The 25,400-nt window shown below is 45.1% G+C and overlaps 1 protein-coding gene across 5 annotated transcripts; it reads left to right on the forward strand.

The window, feature by feature from the left end:
• Positions 1–796: 796 nt before the first annotated feature.
• On the forward strand, positions 797–25,185 carry Las1l (LAS1 like ribosome biogenesis factor). 5 transcript variants are annotated; one of them, XM_048417744.3, is made up of 14 exons: positions 799–1,119; positions 1,830–1,955; positions 3,068–3,137; positions 5,157–5,238; positions 6,302–6,595; positions 6,915–6,961; positions 7,818–7,927; positions 13,565–13,650; positions 13,972–14,022; positions 14,317–14,523; positions 14,876–15,023; positions 19,922–20,520; positions 23,122–23,269; positions 24,845–25,185. In XM_048417744.3, the coding sequence occupies exons 1-14, from the start codon at positions 926–928 to the stop codon at positions 24,972–24,974; spliced, it is 2,292 nt and encodes a 763-aa protein (XP_048273701.3). In that variant the 5' UTR covers positions 799–925; the 3' UTR covers positions 24,975–25,185. The 5 variants fall into 5 exon arrangements, with proteins under 5 accessions (XP_087758992.1, XP_048273701.3, XP_048273700.3 ...); XM_048417743.3 differs by having other exon boundaries at positions 800–1,119; positions 23,119–23,269; XM_048417748.3 differs by lacking the exon at positions 13,972–14,022 and having other exon boundaries at positions 800–1,119.
• The last annotated feature ends 215 nt before the right edge of the window (positions 25,186–25,400 follow it).

Raw genomic sequence — 25,400 nt, forward strand, 5'->3', positions numbered from 1 at the left:
AAATTCTCACCATACAGATAAACAAAACAAAACAAAACCCAGTTCAGAAAAGGGCCAGAGACTTGTCCAAGGCCACACTGATAGTGGCACTATATTCTCGAGATAATTCTAATTCCACTCATTCTGGCCTCAAATCACCATGTAACAGGCACATAGAAACTTACTTATTTCTTATGTTTTTATTTAACATAAAAACAATTGGTTTCATTCTGACATTTTCATATACACAGTGTTGCCCTTTGCTCCTATCCACACCCCATCCCCATCTCTCACCAGTTATGAATCTTCTCACACTATTCTCTATCCTTCATCCTAACAGGCTGGGATCAATTTACTCTGTACCAGCAGTTGTTAAGAAAGCAGATTTTGTTCTACTCAGTTTTACCTAAACATATGTTTATTTTTTCTATGTTTACTTTTTTCTGTAGTTATTCTTCAGTGTTCACAGTAATCTATCGGATTAGGAACTTTTTAAGGAGATAAATAACTTAAAGCATATTATTGGGAAAGTACAGTAATGGAGTACAATTCCTCCGTTGACCGCCAAGGGGCGCAAAGTATTTTTTTTCCCCTCTTTGCAGTCCGGACACACTGGTTGCTGTAAGGGACAGAAGACGCACAACAGCCAGGAAACCAGCAGAACCTAAAAGCTGAACGCTTGCGGTTCTGGTAAGGCGACTTTGTGGAAAGAACACTTCCGGTGGCGAGTGCACGTGGGATCCATGCCCCACGTTCCAATTGGACACCCTAACGCTGAGAGGCGGGCTTGCGTCAGGGTCGCGCTCTCCAATTGGCTGGTGAGGTGGCCGCCGTTTGAAGCGAGGGTCGCACGTTAACGGGAAGGCTGAGGAAGCGCGCGGTACACGGTCGCTTTTCAGGTCTGGTGGGGTTCCAGGACTGAACCTGGTCTTGGTTCCCCGCCGGGATGGACCCCGTGTGGCGTTCGTGGGACGGGCACGGCTCCAAAGAGAAACAGCTTCAGCCGCCGCCGTGTCCCGAGAGTATCGTGGTCTCCTGGCTGAGCCGGGCTGAGTGGGATCAAGTGACGGTTTATCTGTTCTGCGATGATCAGAAATTGCAGCAGTACGCGCTGAACCGTATTACGGTGTGGCGGAGCAGGTAAGGCGGCGGTGGGGTCAGCCCTCTGACCTGGATGCTGGGGGTGCTTCACTCCTTCCTTTCCTGAGTTCCCCCGACAACCCTATTTTCTATAGCCTTCCCCAAAGTTACCTTCTGGTGCCTCCCTCCCAAGTGCCTGGGGGAGGGAAGGCGGGGGCGGGGGCGGGTTGCAGCCAAGTTCTCCTACTCACCTCGTGGATGAAAAATAGGGTGTATGTCCCCTTAATGTTTTTGGACCGGTGAGGTTTAAGCTTTACTTGCCAAACAGAGGGGACCTGAGTCCAGGACTAAAGGGGAGTAGTTAGACATGCTAGGGTGGCTTTCTGATTCTAGTTAGGGATTGGACTGTGTGGCTCTTTAGATTAGACGCGGGCTTGAGGTGGCTGCTCAGTTCAGTTTGGGGCGTGGGGTGTGATCGTGATTTGGGAGCTCTCTAGCTAAATAGTTTGGGGAGGGCGAGAGAACGAACTGTGTCCACACAACTGCTGCTAACTGTAGTAGCTCATACATCACGTGTATCCCAGCCAGCGTCTCACTTTCTTTATTACCGTTGGATCTCAGGGATTTTGCCCTGTCTTTCCCACGGTGTTTTGTATTCCCATGCACTTCTTCAGTGTGTATTGGGAGTATAGTGCAGCGACCAAGATTCAGTGGTAGAGGGTGGGACAACGTCAGGACTTTTATGATGGTGCTGGACTGTGGCCCTTTAGGTTAGGCAACGACCTGCCCCTGGCAGTGGCTTCTACTGCTGACCTGGTACGCTGTAAGCTCATGGATGTAGCTGGTGGCTTGGGCACCGATGAACTTAGACTGCTCTATGGCATGGCGTTGGTCAGGTAAGACCAGCATGGGGTAAAACTGGGGGGTGGCTTTGGGAACTGGAGGTGGGTAAACTTGGATGAACAAGGCTTGTCATGTGCTACCTGAACAAAAACCCTAGGTAGGTCTTTGTGTGTGAATCAGTCACCTTGTGATTGTTTATCTTGGTCATGACTCTGCCTTGTTCACAACTATGCCTGGTCCACACAATCTTTTCTTCCTTTCCAGAAAGCCTTCTCTCTCCTTTTTCCCCCTCTCCTTTCTGAAATATGTGTAGGTCTGTGAGGGGATGTGAAATTCAGACCATGTAGAGTTTTCAGAACCAAGTGTAGGGCTATGAGGGAGCATGACATTCAGAACATGTGGAGTATTTAGAGCTAACGCAGCTTTGACAATTTGGGTTTCCCCTTCCCTATTAACTTAGTCTCTTAACTTTTCACCAATTCCTTTCTTTGGGCAGGGTTTCATCATGTAGCTTCTCCTGGTCTACAGCTCACTTTGTAGCTGAGGCTGGCTTCCTACTCCCAGGTGATCCTCTTGCCTCTGCCTCCCTAGTTGCCATTGTTCCCAGCTCAGAGAAACGTTTCTCAGTGGTTCATTGCTGGAATTTACTGTGGATTGTCCAAACGTCTTATCATACCACCCCCCACATGAATTGTGGAAGAAAAGACACAGGCTTCCAATTGAACTGAATCATAGTGGTTCTGAGAATTTCATACATTTTGGGGAAGGGTTGCCGCTGAAGTTTTCTAAAACTTATATAGTTCCACTCTCTGTCTTGATGTCTTCCCCTTTGTCCTCTGTTTCTGTCATTTATCTGTCCCCCATATGATGTAGTCATTTGTTCTGATATCTATAGCATATTGTGTTCTATCATATGTCATGAGTATTCCAGACCAAATTTGCCAAGACCAGAACAGTATCTTATTTCTCTGTATTGTTTCAGTGCATAGCATAGTCCTCAGTCAAAGTTGGGGTGAGTGGAAATATCCCTGCTTTTGGCTGACACCAATCATAAGAACAGGCCAGTCAGTAAAAAGATTGTAGAAGTGCAAGATATCAGTAACTTCACAAGGAATTTTGAGTAAAACAGGTTTTTATACTCTACCACATTTCTTTCCCAACCCAGGTTTGTGAATCTTATCTCAGAGAGGAAGACCAAATCTTCTAACCTTCCCCTCAAGTACCTGGCTCAGGAGGTATGTGTGATAAAATGGCATTGCACATTCTATTTTTCTAGGAAGGTTTCTTGACTGGGTCCTGGTGTAACATGTAAGCAGATTAATTTCATCACTACTAGGTAGACAGACCCACGAGGAGCATCAGACCCTTAGCTCTCAGGTTTTGTGTTGTTACCACATGAAAGCCTGTGTTCCGCTGCAGCATTCATACACATATGGTTATACTTTGTTTATTGGTTCCTCTCTGCTTCTCTCTCTCAAATCGTCCTTCCCTTTGCTTACATGTCACATTCCCTTAGCCTCACTTGTTCCCTTTGTCCCTCCCCCACAGTCTGCTTTCTATATTCACCGCCTAAACATATACATGCACATCTATAAATTTAACTCTAGATTCTGCATACGAGAAAATCTATGAACTGGTTGACTTTCTGGGTTTGGCTTATTTTGTTTGCTTCACATACTGATCTCCAATTCAATCTGTTTTCCTGACGATATCATACTTTACAACTGAGTAAAATTTCATTCTGTAAATGCGTCATGTTGTCTTCATGTACGTGTTGATAGACCTATGGGCTCATTAGTTATTACAGCATTGTGAATCAAGGTAGCAGTAAATGAGGATGCGTAAGTATTTCTGTGGTATTTTGCCTTAGAATCCCTGGGTATATACCCAGGAGTGGTGTAGGTGGATCATATAATTTTCAATTTAATTATTTAGGAACCTCTATAATGGCCATACCTAAGTTTACACTCCTGCCAGCAGTGAATAAGGGTATTCTTTTCCCCACATCTCATCAGTATTTACTGTTGCTTGGTTTTCTTTCTTTCTTTTTGGTTTGTTTTTGTTTTTTGTGTTTTTTTTTTTTTTGTTTCGAGACAGGGTTTCTCTGTGGCTTTGGAGCCTGTCCTGGAATTAGCTCTTGTAGACCAAGGCTGGCCTCAAATTCACCAAGATCCTCCTGCCTCTGCCCCCCGAGTGCTGGGATTAATGATGTGTGTGCCACCACCAACCGATTGCTTGTTTTCTTAATGATAGCAATTCTGACTGGGTTGAGGTCAAATCTTGAAAAAAATTTATCTTTTCTTAAGACCTAAAGCTGTTGAACAGTATTTCAAATATTTATTTACTGTGCACATTTCTTTGAGAAGTGTATGTTAGTATATTTATTGATTGTACAATATTTTATTGTTTAATTTTGGAGATTCTTTATAGGTATTAATGCCTATATGATATATACTTGACAAAGATTTTTCTCCCATTTTCTAAGTTGTGCTATCTCTATGTTTTGTTATTTTCTTTGATATGCAGACACTTTTAAGTGTCATGCAATCCCATTTGTTGAATCTTGGGATTATGTCTTGTGCTGTTGGAGTCCTTAACAGAAAGGTATTGACTTGACGATTGAATGTCCAGTTTTACAGTTTTAAAGAAGCAGATTGTTTCCATGGTTCTCATAACTTGCATTTCGGTGGGCTTGGCAAGCTCTGCTTGTCTTGTCTGCAGTCGCCCAATGAAAGTAAGGAGCCTGACTATACCTCTGGGTAGGGACACAAAAGAGGGTAGTAGTCAAAATGCCTGCCTTCTGGGAGCTAGCAGTCTGAGGAAAGAAACAGCTCAGCCAAGCAGCAAGAAAATGTCAGATATTTCTGGCTTGAGTGAGTATGTTAGTTGTGTAGGGGCTTTGGGGGTGGATGTGTTCTCAACCATGGAAAACTTCCTGGAGCTCTTGTGGGAGGCAGAAAAGGATAAAGGTACCTAAGAAGGACAGGGCAAAGAGAAGCCAAGAAGGTAATGACTAATGCTCATTCATAGAAATCTCTTGAAGGAGAATGGGTGGGGATAGTTGCCTTTTCTTATTTAACACTACTTCCAATGAGCAGTAAAATATAGTCAGGAACCCTATATTTTAATCTTGATTATCAGTAAGACTGAAATCTTCACTGGGGATGGATGGTCAGGGTGATTCATCCCTGAGTTTCTGCAAGCCTTATTATTTTCTCATTTCTAATTAAATTCATTCTCTACTCCTAAATCAGGTGAACATTCCAGACTGGATTGTTGAACTTCGCCACAAGTTGACCCACAAGAAAATGCCCCATATAAATGACTGCCGCAGAGGTGAGTGTCACTGGGTGTGATGCCTATCACAGTTAAGCTCCTGGGCCTGGGCTGTGTGGCATTTGGGGATGGGAGACAGAGGGGAAGATTATACCTGGTGTTGGGACCAGAACTTGGATGAAATATGTTATAGATTCATTTTGGCTACAGTATAAGGGGCTTTCCAAAGCTTGATAATCGCAATACGTAGTATTTTCGTATGGAAAGAGCCATATATGAAAATGTATGAGAAATGAAATCAGGATTTGTATTACTTTGTTTAAGGTTTCAATAAGACTTGGCAGTGTACTGTTCTGGTCCTTTTTTTTTTTAAATTTCAGAGTTATTTTTATTTATATACATGAGTGTATATTTACTATTTATCTGTGTATACCTGTAGAGGCCAGGAGAGGTTTTTGAGGCTCCTGAAACTAGGGTAATAGGCAGTCATAAGCCACCTGCTCTAGGCACTGGGATCTGAAACTGGGTTCTATGTAGGTACAATTGCTGTTTAGCTGATGAGTCATCTCTTTAGCCCCACTGTTATGGTCCTTTTTGATATTTTAATTATAGGATATGTTTTCTTCTTAAATTTTGTTACATAGGTGGTATAGTAGTCTGAAGGGGGTGGGTTGAGAGGTGTAAACCATAGTGTCATGAACTCGGCATTCTTTTTATCTTGATGAAAACTCCCTGATTTGGGCTCTTCCCTTATAATCAGAAAACCGAGATCTGGAAAAGAAAAGCGATTTGGCTAAGGGAATGTAAGTAGCTGGTGTAGCTAGGCTTCAGGTCTCCCATTTACCATCCCTTGTTTTATTTGTCACCCATGTCTAAGGCCAGTGGTAGTGGTTTTTTTTTCTCCTGGAAAATATATTAGTGAGCAGTAGGATACAGAGACCAGGCTCAAGAGAGGCTATATGTGTCTACTTGGGAGTTGAGCCCTGCAGCCATGTCTTTTCCTTAGACTTTCCCATTGATACATGCAAAATGAGAGCAGAGGCCCAGAAAGCTAGGAGCCTGCTAGTTACTTGCCCATAGTTAGTCCTATGGCATGTCTGCCCCATTCACGCACTTCTTCTAGGTTGCTACTTTGTCCTGAATTGGCTCCAGAAGACGTACTGGAGCCGTCAACTGGAGGATACCCTGAAAGAGACCTGGGAGTTGGAAGATGACCAGATAGAGCCAGAAGAACATCAAGAACAGGAAGGTGAAACTATTGTTGATGTTGTAGTAGAAGCAGAACCAGAACCAGAACCAGAGCCTCAAGAGGAAGACAAAGATGAAGAGCTACCTGTCAAGGACAATGTGAACGATAAAGACAAGAAAGAGGAAGATGCTCCTCCAGAACCCAGTCCAAGATATAAGGAGCTGTACGGTAGGTATTCATGTGGGCAAAGAACACTCATCCTGGGCTCAGAACTGCTTGTTCCCCTAATGGAACAGTTTCTGTGGAATCTAGTGAGTCCTGGTATAAAAACTGACTGTTGTAAATAAACTATCTCGCTGGGATAGTTTCCGTGCTATAATGGTTATTGTGTTTGCCCCATGATTTTTCTTGAGTTATGTGAAGTAAGTGGGGAAGGAATTTTAGTTCTTAGTTCATAGCATAAGAAAGGAGATATAAGAGGCTCGGATTCACAAAGAGAGTGCGAGGCTGGGCTTCTTTCCCTAACTTTTTTCCATGCTGTTTTCAGAAAAAGCACGGGAATTGCTGGTATCATATGAAGAGGAGCAGTTTAAGGTAAGTGTCCTTGGTGCAGTATGCTGTTACCTGCCACAGCCATTTCTTCCCTCTTGCCAGCTACCTGAGAGAGAAATCTTGAGAAAGAATTTGAAAGTGGCAGAGCATGAGGGAACTTCTCAGAGAATTTGGAAGAAAAGTGGCAAAGCATGAAGGTACTGCTTGGAGGGGGTGGGACTAGGAACAAGAAGAGCAGAGAGTAAGAAGATGTTCCTGTGAAGTGATGGAAGGAGGCTAACCCATAGTGAAGTTGATGGACTGTCTGCTCTGGTGTATAGAACTGGGAATGGGCTACAGTTGTAGAACCTTGTGGTTCTCAAGATGACCAGCAGGTGGGGCTAGTGAGCTTCTCTCCATCAGATGAGACTTAAGGTACAGTTTTTATAGAAAGACTCAGAAATCATTTAGTTCATTCTCCCTTTTTTACAGACAGACTGAAACCTTGGATGAGGAACAGGACAGAGTCAGAGTTATATACATAGTTAATAACAGAAGCAGGATAAGAACTTGGGTCTCAACAATTCCCTTGCTCCCATAACTCATTTCTCCCATTTGTTTCTTACCCTTTGACTCAAAAATCTCTGCTTATCTCAAACTATATCCTTCCATGTGACACCTAGTATCAGAGTATCTGATTATTGGGAGCCACAGAGGGTTTGGAGGGGGAGAGTGGGAGAAGAAGAAAATCTAGTCATTTGTAGTTGCTGGGCCAATAAAGGAGTTGCGGGCCCCTCTTGTGTGCTTTGTCCTGTTCCCTTAAGGGCAGTGCTGGGGTACTATGAGAAGGGATCCTAAAGGAATTTGGGGTGGGTTGCTTGGCAGGGTCATACTTCTGATTGACTCTTTTTGCTGTCAGGTGCTGGAGAAATATAGGCATTTACCTCAGGCTGTTAAGGTGTGGAACAACCTTTCTCCATGTGTACAGTGTATCCTGGAAGAACTCAAAAGCATTACATGGGAGAACAGGTTTGTAACTTGGTAACTCTGGGTTACCTGCTCTCTAGGGTAGAGGATGAAAGCCTCATTGAAATTGATTTCCAAACCATACCTGGTGATGTAGACTTGTAATCCAAGCTATTTGAGAGGTTGAGGTAGGCAGATTGCAAATTCACAGCCTGGGCTACAGAATAAGTTCAAAACCAGTCTGCAACTTATGAGACCCTGTCTCAAAATAATAGTTGAGTGGGGGAAAAAGAAAGGTGCCTGGGAATATAGCTCAGTGATGTTATGGTTGCCTAGTATGTGCAATGCCCTGAATTCAATTCTTAGTACCAGAAAGGGAAAGCAGGTGTCATATTCTAGCTAGCTGGTCTGTTGTAGGAAATCCTAGAGGAGATCTTCCTCCCTTTTATGGTGACTATGTCTTCTGTATGGTCTGCCTCTAACCCTGCTAGCCACCAGGTTGCCTGCTGTGAGTTACTAGAACAGCCAGAGTGAGGAGTGCCTTCCCTGGCAACTAGCACCTCACTACCTAGACAAAGGCAAGGCCTTCTTAGGGTGTGGCTGCTAGAGGCTAAATTCCCTCCTCTCACTCAGTATAGCTGTGTCCCCCTGCCCACAATTCAAGCCAAGTAGGCAAAAATGTTGCTCTTGTTTATTCTGCCTAATTCAGTTTGAAAGGGCTTTGAAGGACTCGCTACCACCAACCTGTGGAGGAAGGCTGGGAGTGTGATGTGGTTCAGTGGTAGAGCAGGTGCCTAGTGTGCACAAAACCTTTGGCTTGATATTTCCAGTGCCAAAAGGGAAGAAAGAGAAGATGAAACAAAAAACTATGGAGGTAATGCTGGCCCTACAGTGAAGGAAAGTTAAAAGATATCTGAGACGCAGAGTTGAAAAGAATCTATACTAGATCTGTTATAGGTGAGTTTGGATGGAAGCTTGTCATGTAAGCTGGGATTACTCTTGTTATCTTGTCTATTTACAGAAGACTAGTTCCAAAGGTGATGGTGTTGTTACGGGTTTTTTGTTTGTCTGTTTTATATTTTGAGACAGGGTCTCCCTGTATAGCTCTGGCAGGCCTGAAACGCACTATGTAGACCAGGCTGTCTTGGAACTCAAGAGATTTACCTGCCTGTGCTTTCTGAGTGCTCAGATTAAATGTGTGCACCCCACCATGCTTCCAAAGGCATTTTACTAGAATTTGCCCATGCTAGACTTCTTGACTCTACCCTTCAGCAAAAGTCTGAGGGATAGCTTCTCTAGCAGCTGGGAAGAACTACCCCTGTGCCCTACATAGTAGTATCTGCCCTTTTGTGCTGAGCAGATAGCTGGTGGCTTCTATTCCTTAAAAAATATAATGCTGGCGTGACCGCAGCCGCTAGTCCAGGCAGAGACGGCTAGAGCGGTGCAGATTCCCCGCAGCAAGCAGCAGAGCGGTGGCTCATTCCGGACAGGCTGGTGCTGCCATGTGACCGGGAGAGTCACCCAAGTGGGCAGGTGGAGACGGCAAATAAAAGGCTTATAAGACATAGTAAAATAGACATAAGGCTGAACATAAAGATGAGCATTTATTACTTAAAGAGGGAGAGAAAGAAAGACAGGAATAGAAAAAGGGAGAGAGAAAGGAAAACACGTGTGCACATGCCAAGAGAGGGAACAGAAAGAGGGTTAAGATGGAGACGAGGGGTCAGAAGTCGCTGGGAGTGGGCGTGGCTTGCCCCTTAAAGGGACCAGAGACCAAAAGGAATAACATTCCCGGATCCTTTTTATAATAAAAAGCAGGAGATTAGACACCACAGTTTGAGGGAATTGGGGTGGCAAATTCTCAAGACTGCTTCTGGCTGATTTGTGAGTGTCGTCTTGGGGGGGGGGGGAAGAACCCGAGAGAAGGCTGGGTGCTGGTCACATCCTGGCATAGTTGGTCTCTGCTCCTGACAGGTGTCTGTGGCATGGAAATGTCTGGTGTTCCTTGTACCTGGTTAGGGTATTGGCAGAACAGAGGACAAAGTTAAATTAAGAAAAAAATTTTTAGGACCAGGGAATTGAGGGGGATGTATCTGACCTGTTTATGGTGGGTTTTTAAATTGGGCTCCCTGGAACTCATAAGAACTCCTTGGGTTTGTAAAAACAGAAGTTTTAGACATATACATTGTATAATGACTGTGACATATTTTTGTACAATGAAAAGTATTTTTTATTTGGTGGGGCAACCTGGCAAAACCTCTCAGCTATCCAACTGTCAGAGATCTTTGAGAAGGATAAGATTTTACTTGAGTTACTGATTAAAAAATGACAAAGAACTTACTTGGTTGGCAACCAGAGCCACTCTTTTGGGTCCTCTGTGGTCGCTGAAGGTTGTACTTGACCTTTTCTGTTTAGCACAGGGCCTGTCAGGCTCCAGAAGACTCTGTGGGCTAAGAAATCTGTAGGAAGACAGGCCTACCTTGAACCTGGGCAGCTAGGCTGTCGATTCCAGCAATTCTGTCCACGTCTGGAGGTCTTCAGTTTAGGTGAAAGGCAGTTTTGCCCAATGGACAGCGCTCGGCAGTCGAAGTGAACTGCAGATGGACGCTGTTCTGCAACTGCAGATGGATATTGTTCTGTGTCCATTTGTCTTCTGTCTTCTTGGAGGAAACAGAGTGCTGCTAGGAGCCAACCTGTCTCTCTTTGTTATGAAAAGTTTTTTTAAGTAATTAAATACTTAAATATCACATTCCCCAGATCTCTCAGCAGTTGAGGCTGTTTATTAGGTATAGCTGCAGTATAGAATTTGTCTGGAAGGTTGGGTCTGAGCTTGATTGTACTGACTCTTAACAGGTAAGATTTACACTTGTAAAAAGACAGAAAGAAAGAAAAAAAAACTGTTCGTAACGTTAAGATTAGTGGCAGAACTGACAGTGATAGAGAAGGCATTTTTGTAAGAGAGTTAAAAGTACATACCAGTTTAAAATATGAGACTTACGATTTTGTAGTCTGAAATGAGATGTAATGAACAATTATTATACATAGAAAGAATGAACAGGAATTGGGCAACGTGCATGCTTTTGATGGGCCCTATCAAAAGCATGTCACTCTGCAAAACACCTGTAGCAGAGTTAAGGAGAGGATTTCAGTGAACAATGGGGAGGGGGGAAAGGCAGGGCATACATAAGAATGGGAGAGCTTGGTCACGTGACCTGGCTCTTGACCAAGATAGTGATAAAGTCACTTGACCCCAGTGAACATGGCGATGGCCATGTGTTGTGGGAATAAAGTTACAATTTTTGAGCTGTAAGGATTTTAAGCTTAATGAGAGGGACCTAAAGGCGTGATCTGCCCTGTTGCTGAACTGCCATGCTGTACCACAAGCCGCAGAGGGGAGCAAAAGGCTGGAACCGAAAAACTGCACCATGCCACGGCTGGAATGGAAAAGCCAGCAGGAATTTTAAAAGCCGGGGGCCGCCTGCCGTGGGCGGTTGCTATCCAGACCCTGAATCATGAAAACCTGTACAAACAGACAATTTAAAGACGGATGAGTGTGGAGGATTTTAAATAAGGTATATTTAGACTGGGACGGCTTACTTCCCATGATCAAGACTGTGAAAAAAACCCTCAAAATCCGTGGCACCTCAAGCCTACAGCGGGAACGGCTCCCCGTTTAGGCAAGATACAGATGGATCGAACACCCAGGACACGTGGGTGGGCGTCCACGATCCATATGTGGGGTGCTAAGGGCCTAGGTGATTTTGGGCAAATTGCTCAGAAAGCAGAGGCCGAGGGCTGAACCGTATCAGCCAACCGTGAGAACTATGAGAAGGAAGAAAAGAATGAAAGAAGAGAAAAAGTAAGAACTGGAGACTTCGGGCCTCTAGGTGCGGGAGTGCTGGGGGCTGTCCCAGACATGGGCTTAACAGGATGCAAGCCGTAATTGAATGCCAGCGAAGGAATGGGGAGTCCCCCCCCCCCCAGAAACACCGGGAGTACCCGTCAATTCCCAGGTTAAAAGACTCGGTTAAACTGGCCGGAATGGGGAAACTCACGATTAGAAGCCGGTGTTTGTAGGAGCCATGCCCAGTCAGATGGAACACATGGGTCATTGTCGAGAAGGTCCTTGGTCCCGATTCAGTCCCAGAAGTTGGAGCTCAGAGTCCCGGACAACGGAACCTAAAGCCGGGCCCCCGGGGCGGGCAAATCTCTCAAGTCCATGGCACCGAATAATATTCTTTAAAAAATATGCTGGCATGCCCCGGCAGGCTCGCAGAGCAGCCGCTAGTCCCACAAGAACAGCTGTGGGTCCCTGCAAGATCCCCAGGGTGGCAAGCTGGTCCTGCCATGCGGCCTGGAGAGCAGGCGGGCGGGTGAGCAGGTGCAGCGGATAAAAGGCTTATAAGACATAGTAAATAGACATAGGACTGAATATAAAGATGAATATTTATTACTTAAAGAAGAGGGAGAGAAAGAAAGGAATAGAAAAAGAGAGAAATGGGAAAACTTGTGTGCACAGGTCAAGAGAGGGAACAAAAAGAGTTAAGATGGCGATGAAAGGTCAAAAGTTGCTGGGAGTGGGCGTGGCTTGCCCCTTAAAGGGACCAGAGATCAAAAGGAATAACAGTGGCTGTTTTAAGTTCTAGACTACTTATCTGAGGAGATGAGGGATGATTGAAAGGACAATTTCTCAAATTTGGTCTGATGGATAAGATGGAACTGACTATGTTGTCAGCCCTCTAGATACTAGGACATCGTGAAAGCTTGTTGACTCCTTTAGACCTAGTCAGCTAGGAGAGGTTCTTAGCAAGCCAGTAGCTGTAGAGAATTCGCTGTTGCTGATTTAAATTTGAGTTAGATGAAGCTGAGAAATCTCCCCTCTTTGTGATGTTTTCAACCCCTTTAACTTTTATCTGGGTTCTCAGTACAAAGTCCTGAATTGGACTTGCAATTGAATACCTAACATTTCAGCTTTTGGGATCTAAAAGAAGGTAGTAAGAAGGGAATGTGTAGAGGACAGAGAAACGGGCAGGAGAAACAAAAATATTGTAGGAACTGAGCTCTAACCTTGGCATTTATTTCTTTCTGTCAGCCTAAGAATTTTATTCTGTTCTTTGAGTTGTTCAGTCACCACTGTTCTCATCCATAGACGTCACATCACCATGTGCTTGGTACATGAGTGTTTAAAGCCCACTAATTCCAGACTCTGGCTCAGCTCCTCCCCCGGGAGCCTGAAGCCTAATAACTATTGTCACCTACTACTTAGTCTCTCCCACTGACTCTGGCCATTTGAACCAGAGACATTAGCTGTTTTGGAAGTGTTGCAGGAATAGGTGAGTCTTCTGTCAGTTTGCATTTTAGTGTGTGCTTTTTGTTTTGTTTTGTTTTGTTTTTGATTTTGTCTTTCTTCTTTGTGGTGGGAGTCAGGCCCTGGCCCTTATGCACACTGTGCTAAGTCTTGTACCATTGAGCCCTAGCCAGTGGTACAGACTCCATATTTCAGTTTTAAATAGCCAGCGAATCAATGCAGTGTATTTGGAAAGGACACCTTTTTCTTCCTTTGAGACTGAGGTTTGTTATGTTACTGAGGGTGGTTCTGAACTTAGGGCTGCTTTTGCCTTGGCTTCCTTTGTCTCCTGAGTAGCTGGGATTGTAGGCATGTGCAACCATGCCCTCTAAATTACTGTCTGTTTGCTTTAGGGATGCTTTGCTGGATGCTTTTCTGGATGAAGGCTTCCTCGTCCCCACTTTCGAGCAGTTGGCAGCTTTGCAGATAGAGTATGAAGGTAGGGTCCTGGATGTCCACGGGAATCTTAGGGTTCTGTGTTTCTTGTGTGGGAACTCCAGAAGTGGGCTGGAGCGTGGGGTGGGACGGGACTGAAACTTCAGCCCTTTGGCTGAACAGAACAGACAGTCCTGCTGATGTAGTGGGACTTTCTTTAGGTGGCCTTGAATTGGTCAAGGTGGGTAGGAATGGGTAGGGCGGGGATTTCTTAACACTGTTGTTGTGCCTTGTTAAATATGATTTAGCCACTAGCTAGAGAGCTAGAACAGCAGCATTGGAAGGGCCTTGAGAGGTCATCTAGTCCAACATCCTCATGTTACAGATGGTCAGACTGAGGTCCAGAAAGGGGAAGTTACTGAACCAAATTCACGCAGTGAGTTATCAACAAAGCTGAAGTCAGAATCAGAGCTCTTTTTCTTTTGTATTTGGTTTTGTATTAGTTGTTGTTTACCAGATACTAACTGGTTTCTCTTTCCCCGCTGTTCTGCTTTCCTTTCCTCTTGCTCTGCAATGGCAATTCTTGTTGTTGGGACTTGGGTATGTCTATTCTTTCTCTTCGGTGTGCATTTTTTCTTCTCTTTGCCCCACCCCCTCTTGCTGGCTTGCTTTGGTGCTCTCTCATTCTCTTGCCCTTCCCATCCATCAACGGGTATCCCTCACAAACCAGAAAACATCAACTTGAATGACGTCTTGGTGCCAAAGCCATTCTCTCAGTTCTGGCAGCCCCTGCTCAGGGGCCTGCACTCCCAGACCTTCACACAGGCCCTGCTGGAGAGGATGTTCTTTGAGTTGTCTACCTTGGGGAGCACTGGGATCCGGTCTACCTACATCCTTAGATGGACTGTTGAACTGATCGTGGCCAACACCAAGATTGGTGAGGAAAACTAGCCCTCTTCCCAGGGCCCAGGCATCTCAAGCAGAAGCTTATGCCAGTGGTCTCCGCTCTGCTGTAAAGTACCACCATATGGACAACTCCCTTGTTAAAGGTTTAAAGTTGCTCAAGAGAGTCCTGTAGGGAGTAGTGAACAAATAGGTCTCCCTCTTCCTTTTCTCAGAGCCAAGTAAATTGGGCACTCTGGATGCTTTGCACAGTTGGAAAATACAGGGTGGAGATTTGAGGGGGAGTGGAGGTGGGGAGGGATGAGGGATTGGTCCTGAATTTTGAGGTCAAAGACTGGGTGGAGGACTCACCTGAGTCTTTATCTTAAGCCTCTGTTTTCTTTCAGGACGGAATGCCCGGAGGTTTTCTGCCAGCCAGTGGGAAGCAAGAAAGAGCTGGAGGCTGTTCAACTGTTCTGCCTCCCTTGATTGGCCCCAGGTGGTCGAGTCCTGCTTGGGCTCACCTTGCTGGGCCAGCCCCCAACTCCTTCAGCTGTAAGTCTTAATTCCCTCTGGTAATAGGGTATGGCTCTGGAAGCCTCAGGACCTCACAGCATTAGACTGGCTGAGTTGGAAGGTTCTTTTGGAGATGTCTAACCTGGTATCCCATTCCTTCCAGTAACAGATTGGAGAACTGAGTCTGGAAAGGGGGAGGGGTAGGGTGCTGCTTCCTATGGTCATTCCTTTTAAGACTTGGCTAAACTGAGTCTGGTTTGAGAATGCTTAGCATAGTGGCCTGCACAGAGTAAGTGCACAGTAAATGGTAACTGGTGTTTATTATTGAACCCAGGTCTTCTGGCTCGAAGCCCAGTGCTATCTCCTCTATTTGCTTCCTAAAGTATACCTTTGATAGTTATACAACAATCCCCAATGCTTTCTTAGCACAATGAAGGTTTAACCTGACATCCAAATATATTTGTGTTTCTGGACCTACCTGTCATGGTAACCATATCTCTTGTGAGGCCCCTTTATTCAGTTCTCTCTAAGTTGTGTGGTCAGTTGGAGTGTTGTTTTGATTCCTGTAAATATCCATGGTTGTTTGCCTTCCCTCTTTTCTGTCACTTCCTGACCCTAAGCTACTTCCCTCATTCTCCTGAAAGCCTTTAGTACCTGATTCTCTTCCTGCTTTCTAGAGCAGTATTTGTCATTTGACTGACCCATTTATCCCGCATTTCCTCAACTCCGGAGATTTTCATTCTGTACTGTATGCAGCAGCATATTTCCATTATTCCGAGCTTTCTTCCTCCGAAAGCTGACATCCCAGCATCCTACTTGGTGACCATGTCTTGTCCTTTCATTTTTCACCCTCCTATCCCTTGACACTGCTTTTACCTGTGTCCCAACCGCCATCCCTTTATTTCTTTCCTTTATTTTGTTTCTTCAGCCTTGTCTGTAGTTAATCACATCACTTCTCTTTGGCACCTTCTGTTCTTGCGATCCTTTGACAGTGGCTGACTTACAGACTCCCAGGCTGGGATTCATTTCCCAGCTCTGTTTCTTCCTTTCCTCAGCCTGGGTAGGTAGTCGAGCTCACCCTGAGAAAAACAGCACTGCTCATTGCTGCTAATGTAGAGCTATACTTTCTAGTCTCACGCCAGTCTTCAGTTCTATGTCTGAGCATTTGTTTACTGACCAGTTGGCCTCCAGTCCTGGACTGTTCTAAACACATCCCATTGACCTCTAGTCCTTCCATTTCACCCTAGCTTCCTCTGATAGAAGAAGGCATGTACCAGGTCTCCCTCAACCTGAGGTTGAGTCCTCTTGAGCTGGTCTGTCTCTAAAGTCAACACCATCAATCTCAGTTTGAGGTGGCCTTGCACTGCATCAAAACCCATTCTTCTGTCTGTGCTTCAGAGGCCAGCCTTGTTGGGGCCCCACCCCAGTTTCTCTTTTGCTTAGCCGATTCTTACCCTTTATGAATGTGTCTGAGCTTTTTCTTTTTGTGTTAAAAGAGTAATAATACAAGCAGTATCTGCTTTGACCATGCATATTTTTGTTTGCTTATTATCAGCTTGGTACTTTTTTTTCCTATGTCCCGAAAGTGGTTCTCACGCATCATCTTGATTTTCTCACTCCTTTTTTCCTTCTTAACCTGCTGCAGTTTTGTTGGTACTCGGTCCCAAAGCTGCCTTGACCTAATTATCTAAACCAGGTCTTCTCATTAATTTCTATATCTGCTACATTAATGCTGAATGCCATACCCTCCTGGAAATGCCAGTGTTTATTTCTTGTCCATATAAACTTTTCAGCTCGCATCTCCTTAGTCTAGTCCTTTTCCTCCACAATTCAGTTTCCTCTATTCAACTGCATGTTCAACAGAATCTGCCTTTGAATGGGCAGTCCCGTGCCAGAGCAGACCCTTTCCTGTTACAGATCTCACTTGGTGGTAGCACCTTTGCTGACTCGTAAATATTTTCCAAATTTGAGATTTATGTTGCCGTGTCTACCCCGCCCCCTGTGTCTCCTTCCTCCCTCTCCTAGACTAAGCTTTGCAAGGGCAAGAGCTCTGCATTAGCTCTCTGTACTCCAGCGTATCACACAAATCCAGGTACCAGGCAGACTTTAGTAAATGCCATTGAACTCAGTGAAATATCCTCCGCCGTCTCCTTAGCAGCAGTGCTTATATTGGTAGGACATGACCCAGTGTGTGAGGAATGAGTGAAATGGGAGACTGGATGCCAAGACTGTGTTAGTTTCCTCATCCATCTATTTGATCCAAAAGTCTTTCTTGAACCCTTAGTGGCATCTGGGCTACAATCATTTATAAACTAAAAATGTGGCCTTACAGACAAATTCAGCCAAGGCAGGAGCTTCAGGAGATGGGACCAAGCTGGACAGCCACGCTGCCAGATGTGTGAGCTCTGGATTACAAGTGATGTGAATAAGAAATGGGGAAGCAAACTAGCAGTTTATGAGGTTAGAGCATCAAAGGAAGCACTTGTGCATTTCAAAAAGAGAAAAATCAAGGAAGTTCTTAAAATGTAGAAGAAATAGGATGTGTTTGTACTTGGGGGAGGGAGTGAAAAGAGCAGAATGGAGAGGTTTGATTAGATGGCCTTCAAGGTACTTTCCAATCCTAAGTGCCTGCAGAGTGGAAGCTGCTGGTCTTGGAGAAGTCTGGACCACAGAGATCTTCTCCCAACCCAAGCATATCAGAGGGATGCGACACATGCCAGCAGTAACAGCGGCTCACCTGGGTACGATTCCTTGTGCACAGATCCTACCTTTCTCAGATAATCAATGAATTTGCATCAAATCACCCATTATACAGAGTGGGAAATAGAGGGGTTGTGCCTAGTTATGCTACAGTTAGGGCCCAAACCCCCTGTAGCCTGTCCTTATGTCTGAGGTTTTCTATAATGTTCCACATAGATTGAGCTATGGCAGAAAACCTGTTACTGTGTGAATACAGAACTCTGTTTTTGTTTTTTGTTTTTTTTTTCCAGAGAAAATATAAAAGATACCACTAAGTATTAGGCATCATGTTTCTTTTTTCAGTAGGCTATTTCCTTTAATTTGACACAGCAGTCTTGGGAGGTGGAAGTATAATATGTTTTCACAGATAGGGTATCTAGGGACTAAGGATCGAAGTACCTTAAAATCACAGTGGTTTTTGGATAATGGGATGAGAATCAGGACCTGAGTTATGTGGGTCTAAACTCCGCTTACTTTCCACCGGCCTAAACCCATGACCTCAGTCCCAGGCTGTGACAGGCATAGTCAGAAAAGAGGTGCATTTGATAATTTGTATCAGTACAGCACCTAATGGGCTGGCTAGAAGCTGGGCACAGGGGACGGGTAATAAGCAGCAGGGACAAGGCATCTTGCCAACGCCAAGTGCCTGAGGACATTTATTATTAATCACACTAATGGACCACAGTGAGAGGGTAGGCTTTCTTCCTGCCTTTTCCTCACATAAAGCTGTAGGCATCCAGGAGCTTCCCTCAGCCGGGCGATCAGCTCGATATGAACGAGTGTCCTCTTGGAATATGAAAAGAGTTCTGCCAACAGGGGCTCCCAGTCCAGTCAGTAGATCCCAGCTCTGTCCCCAGAGACCAGTGGCCAGTCATATGCGACCAGTCTGCATGCGCTGCTTGTGCTCTCTCCGCAAAACATGCCTAGTTCACATTCTACACTTCTAGAAGGACGTGCCCCATCCCTCCATCCTGCTGTGTGTCCCACAGTGCCGGCCACCCCTTAGGGGGCAGGCTCTGTGAGCTGTGCTCACCTTCATCCTCCCCAGCAGCTCTGTATCTGTTAGTGGTTTTGTTGTTAGCACTGTCTGTTATGTGCACAGTATCATCTTGTTGAATTCTCCTCTGTTGGACCCTTCCCATTGGTCACCAAGCCGTGCTCTTTGTGTGTCTGTCCTTTCCAGCTTCCTCCCTGCCATGTCTACCAACAGTGCCTGAGGTCCTCCCTAACCAACTGTTTTGAGCTGTGAGAACAGGTGCCTCCCTGGTCTTCCTGCCTCTAGGCTCCCTGCCCTGGCCATCCTCCCTCCATGTGGTTAGCATGGTGATCTTCAGAAACGGTGACTTTGACCTGTCCTCGGAGTTGGCAGGTGGCCTGCCCCATGATGCACACACTTCCCTTCCCAGCCTTCTTTTCTTCCCACAGCTCCCCAGCACGGGCCTTGCCCTCCAGCCAGGCTACTCTGGCCACAGGCAGTGTACTCCCTCTTGTCCCTGGGCTACCTGGGCCTCACCTACATGAAGCCCTCCCCAGTCTCTGCTCCCTCCTTGAACTTTCTGCTTCCCCTTAGCTCCTATAGCACGCACAATCAAGTAACAGAGCTCATCAGGCCTCCCTTCCACATTCGCTTTGTCTCGTCAACTGCTGCTGTTTTCTTTCTTTTCCTCCATTCCAGGCTGGGCTGTAGCTGCTCCCATAAGGAATCACACATTGTGTTCCATGCAGAAGAAACCCAGCACACTCCCACCATATCCTTGGCCCTCAGGATGGAATCCTCAGTTAGGCCCAAAGGAGAGACTGTTCTCCCATTCTGATTTTCAGTCCCATACGCCCGTTTAGGCTAGTTTGTATTTATGTAGTGTTTGAGTGCAGACTAGTAGCTGTCACTCATTGCCTGTCATTGTGTGCCAGACACTCAGCCAGGCATTCTAGGTGAGCTTTATTTCCTCCTCCCAAGAACCCTAGAAGTTGGATTCTGTTTTTGTCTTCATTTTAATGAGGATAGAAGTAAAGCGTAGAGATGTGCCAGAGAAGTGCGGTAGCATACATGTTCCTGTTTTGCATTCTCTCTGCTCTGTTGTGCTGCCCTTCAGAGGCAGGTGTGAAAGTTAAGAGAATAAGTTCAAACCCCAGAGTGCTGGGCTGTGAACTGACTTGAGACCTTGACCTTTTCCTACTCCATCCCTCCATTTGCTTAGAGTCTTCAACGCCATGGGACAGGTCTTGCCAGATGGGGAGCAGGAGAAGCTGCTGCGTGTCTGTTCCATTTATACTCAGAATGGAGAAAATGGTGTGGCAAAGACAAGTGTAGGTTCCTCTTCCACTGGGAAAAGTCCATACACATTGGATACCTTACATCAGGACCCAAAACCATCTGGTGCCAACTGTGAGTCTGAAGAAAATACTCAACTGAAGGAGCAAGGCAGCCTTAAGGATGCCAAGCAAGGGGAGGAAAAGGAGAATGAGGAGGAGGAGGAGGAGGAGGAGGAGGAGCAGGAGAATGAGGTGGAACAGGATGAGGATGAGGAACAGGAGCAAAAGGTCTTTCAAGATGAGATGGAGGAAGATGTAGAGGAAAGTTATGACTTGATAGAGGAAGAAGAGGAAGTGGATGAGGATGAAGATGATGATGATGAAGATGATGAAGAAGACGAAGATGAAGATGAAGATGACGATGAAGACAGAATGGAGATGGGGGCTTTTTCTCTTATGAAGGAATCCTACGATTTTGAGAATACTAGGGTTATGTCCTGGAAAAGGGAAGCTTTGCAGGGTTCAGCATGGCAAGTAAGCTCTGGTAAGTAGCCCTTAAATCCACTTCCTTTCTTCTTTCATCGATTGCCTCTATTCTTCATTGGCCCTTCCTCTGTTTTCAGTCTCCTTCTGCCTCTCCTCCCACCTCTCTTAAGATTCAGTGTCACAATGTAACCCCAGACTTGAGATCCTGTAGCCTTAGCCTTCTGAGTGCTTGCCCCACTATCCTCAGCTTTAACTCTTTTTGAGGTAGAGGTTTCACTATGCTGCCTACACTGCAGTTGTTCCTGTGGCTTCAAATAATCCCCTATTTCATCCTCCTGAGTAGGTAGAATTATAGTTTCATGCCATTGTGCTCTTCTGGCTGACTCTTGAGGCTTTCCTTCACCCTAGAGAATAGATGAGAAAGGAACAGGATGTAGATAGTATGTGGCAAGCCTTAGGCAACCAGATACATGGATGGCAAGCGGCTTCACATAAGTAGCACACTAGCACATTTAACTAAGTACCTGTGTGTGAGTCCTGGGCAATAAGAAGGAAAGAATGTGATAGGCCAGGGTTGTGTATGTATTAGGGCGCATGCTTTCATGTACACTAAGAGTGCTTTCTGTGTACACATAAGAGACTCACTTGTGGTAACTAGTTTTTGCTGTGTGTATTGGAACCCAGGGTATTAAGTCAGAAAAACCGGAGATAAAATCAAGAGAAAATAGAGAGTGGTTCAGATGTTAGGTGTTCATCCAAGTCCATGAGATTGAAGCCCAAAGGGGATGCAGAGGAGGCTTGGTGATGGAGAGTGAGGTGCATGGGTCCTCTTCTCTGAGGGTAGTTTTTTGAATGACTTCATTTAGTTTGAGGAGGAGCCTTAATGGAAACAGACATGGAACAAATAGAACAATCAATATGGGGTGGTACTTATCTGCATGCACATGGAAACCAGAGGCAGGAGCATGGTCTGTGTGCCCAAGCCTGGAGAAGGAAGGAAAACAGCTGAGCCCAGTGAGGAGTAAGATAGAATCAAGAATTGAATGAGCTTGTGGCAAGAGCTGTAGCCTTTGCCCTATGAAGACAGGTATGGAAGGATTGTGATATAAAAACTCTTGAGTGGGAGTGCCAGGAGTGAGTGAGCAGTGTGTCTGTCTGTCTGTGTCCATGTCTGTATGGCATTTGATAGGTAAATTGTGACATAGTGACAGAAAAACCTCTTAGGGCAAGGAAGGCTGAGAGTTTGGGGGTGGGGGGGTTGTAAATAGCAAAAGGGAGAGGAATTGGCACAGGAATTGTGTCTGTGGGGTTAGATGTGGGTGGAAGAGAAAAATAGAGGAGGTGAAGAGAATCTCAAATAGGTTATAGTGTTATATGTGTTTTCTGAAGAGAAAACAAGATCAGCTGAAACGCATGCAATCCAGAAAGTGTCTGTGTGAGGGAAGGTGGGAGCCTACAGAGGGGTTTATGGCTAGGCAGTGAGAGCCATTTAGAATCGGCTCTGTGCTGTAACTTAGAGGACATGTACAAGGATGTCAGACTAAAGAGATATGGACAATACTATACATATGTTTGGGAATGTTAGTGATGGGAATGGCCAGCTCATGCCTGATAGAACCAATGGTAGTGAGCCTTGTGTGTGATGGTATCTCTATTGGGTGCTAAAACGTTATGAAGACAGACAAATTCTTATAAGGGCCAGGATTAGGGAGATGTGCAAATAGATTGTTCTAACTTCGGAAATAGTATCCTCCCTTAAGGATATGTGTATGTGTGTGTATATATCTTTGGGCAAGGCCACTAAGAAAGGATATGGCATTCAAGCACATCACGGGGGTATAGCTGTATAAACAATTGTGATCAGTATTGGTGAGTATGGACAGGACATGCTGTGCGAATTCTGAGATTTCCAGTAATTAATGCATTGATACAGCTGTATCTGAGAATGTCTTTGCTTATGCGGTGGAAAGTGTCTGTAGCTGTGTGTATGTGTATATAATGTAAGCACATGGGGGTAAGAGTTATAAAGTGCCAAGGTGGTAGAATGCTAAGATGCACAGAGGAGTATTCTTGAGAAGTGCTAACAGTGAGGACAGAGCCTGGGACATGTAGAAAGCCCACACTGAAACCACAAATAAGAGAAAGCCTGGTATTTGTCTTTCTGAGATTGGCTTACTTAATATGGCTTTCTGCCATAGTATCCATTTTCTTTCAAATGTGACTTAGTTCTTTAGAGCCAAAAAAACCTTGATTTTTATCTGTCGCCTTTCCTTTATTCACTCCTCTGTTCTTGAGCACCTAGGTTGGTTCCACGGTTTGGCTACTGTGAATAATGCTGTAATAGGCACTGATGTGCAAACATCTCTGTGATACATTGATTTTTGAAATCCTTTGAGTAAATACGGTACTCTGGGTTTTTGTTGTTGTTTGTTTGTTTATTTTGTTTTTGTTTTGAGAAACCATTATCCTGACTCCTGCAGTGGCTGGACTAATTTACATTCCCATCAGCAGGGTATGAGAGTTCCCTCTCCATATCTTTACCAGCATTTATTGTTACTTGTTTTTTTAATGACTGCCCTTCTAATTAAGATGGAATCTTTGAGTATAGTTTGGACTTTTCCCAAGCTTACTCTTGCCACCTTTCTTTGTTATGCAGAAGATGTGCGATGGGGTGCATTCCCTATAGGCCGAATGCCAGGTCAGACTGACGACCCAACAGAACTTTTGTTGGATAATTACGACACCATGTATCTTTTGGACCAACCTGTACTCGAGCAGCGGCTAGAAGCCCCAAAGTCCAGGAGTAGGTGAGTACCTGTGGCAGTGGGCTTTCTCAGCCCTTTGACTGCCTCTGATAGATGAAGAGGTAACAAAGGTGGGTTGGATGAGTCAGTGGTTATGCCCTTGTTATTCCTTTTCCCTAGTGTAGGGAACCAATGGAGTAGCCACACATGATTTGATGCCCCTTCCAGATTGAGTCCAGTTTGTATGCAAGTGCTTCTCTGTATGCATTTGTCTGTGGGCCATTGGAATTGAGAATCCAATTCCTGTTCTGCTTGCTTATTCCCTAGGAGATGACTTGAACTCCCCTTCACTTGAGCATTCTGGGGGAGGACTCTAAAACCTAATTGCCCCAGAAGCAGATGAATAGAGGAGGTAGCTGGGGAAGCCAATTAATTGGGTATGGGATTCCATTGTAAGAGGCCCCTTTCTCCTCCAACTAACCTGGCCCTAGGAAAGCTTGGCTTAGTGAGTGCCAGGGCATATAGAGCTGTTGACTTGGCCCATCTTTATAGCCCTCTTCCATTGGTAATTGGTGTATGAAATGCCCACCCTTACTTTGCTCAGCTTCACCCTTGACTTGGCTATGTGACTTTGGGCAGATTCTTTCTTATTCAACTCTGGACCTTAGTTTCTTTGTCTGTAAAGTTGTGGGTGATGGGAAGGGGTGGGGCTATTACTTCTAAGGTTTTTTTCAGCTATAGTATCATAACTATAGTACTGGAAAGATGGCTCACTGGTTAAGAGCACTGCCTGGTCTTCCAAAGGTCCTGAGTTAAATTCCCAGCGACCACATGGTGGCTCACAACCATCTGTAGTAAGATCTTGTGTCCTTTTGAGGAAGAGACCTGGTCAGTCATCCTCATCATCATGAAACCCAATATGGACAAGTTCAACAGAACCGCCATATATGGGCTGCTCATGCATGCTTCAGCACTGCCAGGGAATAATTTTATTTTTCATTCATCTACTGTAACTATAGATCTGCCTGAGTGAAGGCTTATAGCTTAGCTCTCAGCTAGATGGCACCTCATCTAGCTGGAAGGACCTTTGATCCACAGGAAGAAGGAACTGAAGAGTGTTTCTGAGGTTAGGGAGACAGGATAGTTGTGTACCTCAAGCAGTCTTAAAATATGGAGCGGAGTTGGGTCACATTAATTCTATTTCCCAAGCCTCATATTGAGCCCCTTAACTCGCTATTAGTTGTGAGAGGGATCCACCCGAATGTCCTTTGGGTCCTAAGCTCTAGGACCTTCCGAGGCAGCCACTCTGTTATCTTCCTGGAGCTGAGGTGGGGCCTCTATCCCTTAATCTCAAGCAATACATGAGATTTAACCTGGTTTCTGTACTGCAGTTCTGCGTAATGCTTCACTTGAGAAGTTCTACTCTTCCATTCCTTCCTTTCATGGGCGGAGCAATGGGCAGGGAGCAGAGCCACCCCTGGTTCTCACCTGAAATCATTCGTCAGAGTAGTTCCTATCTCTCTCTAAAGACAGGCAGGAAGCTGGTCTTTCCCATAGGCACATACAAGTCAAGTTCCCTTAGCTCCTCCAGAGATCAGAGCCACCCCTTTCCATACTGACTGCCCATTTTCTCTGCAGCACTTTGAGCCTAAGTTGTGGAGGCAGTAACAACTCTAGCAGCAGCAGCAGCAGCAGCGGCAACTTGGAGGGCCTTCTCTGGAACCAGGGACAACTGCATGGGCTCAAAGCTGGCCTGCAGCTCTTCTGATGGCTGTCCTGATGCAAATGGCCCTGCAGCCCCGCTATAGCCACAGTTCAGTCCAGAGTCCGTCCATGGGACAGACTGAACAACCTGGGAAATAGTTCAGATCAACTACATCAATTTAGCTTTCCACCGCAATAGAAATTTGAATATTTCCCCAGATTTTCTGTTTTGTTTTGAAAAATAATAAACAGATTTTTTGTCATGGTGTTTGAGAGATGAGGGTGTGTCTTCTGAGTTAGACAAGTGTAATTCTCCCTTTATTTTGTGGATATTCTATAACAGGTGACATGGTAACAAGGCTTTTAAGTAGAACCTGGAGCCTGGGGCCTATTAAGTATACCAGCTGCCTTCATAACTAGTAGGCATATCTTCTGCCTGACTCCTTAAAACATATTTCTGCATTGCATCCCTGTAGTGTGGGCAAGCCTA

This window comes from Myodes glareolus, chromosome X (genome assembly GCF_982192425.1).
Source record: "Myodes glareolus chromosome X, mMyoGla1.1, whole genome shotgun sequence".
Classification (NCBI taxonomy): Eukaryota; Metazoa; Chordata; class Mammalia; order Rodentia; family Cricetidae; genus Myodes; species Myodes glareolus.

Coding starts and splice junctions, on each gene's coding strand:
- Las1l (XM_048417743.3), top strand. CDS start 926: ATGGACCCCGTGTGGCGTTCGTGGGACGGGCACGGCTCCAAAGAGAAA. Junction 5,239..6,301: donor TATAAATGACTGCCGCAGAG/GTGAGTGTCACT, acceptor CACTTCTTCTAG/GTTGCTACTTTGTCCTGAAT. Junction 13,651..13,971: donor TTTGCAGATAGAGTATGAAG/GTAGGGTCCTGG, acceptor CTCATGTTACAG/ATGGTCAGACTGAGGTCCAG.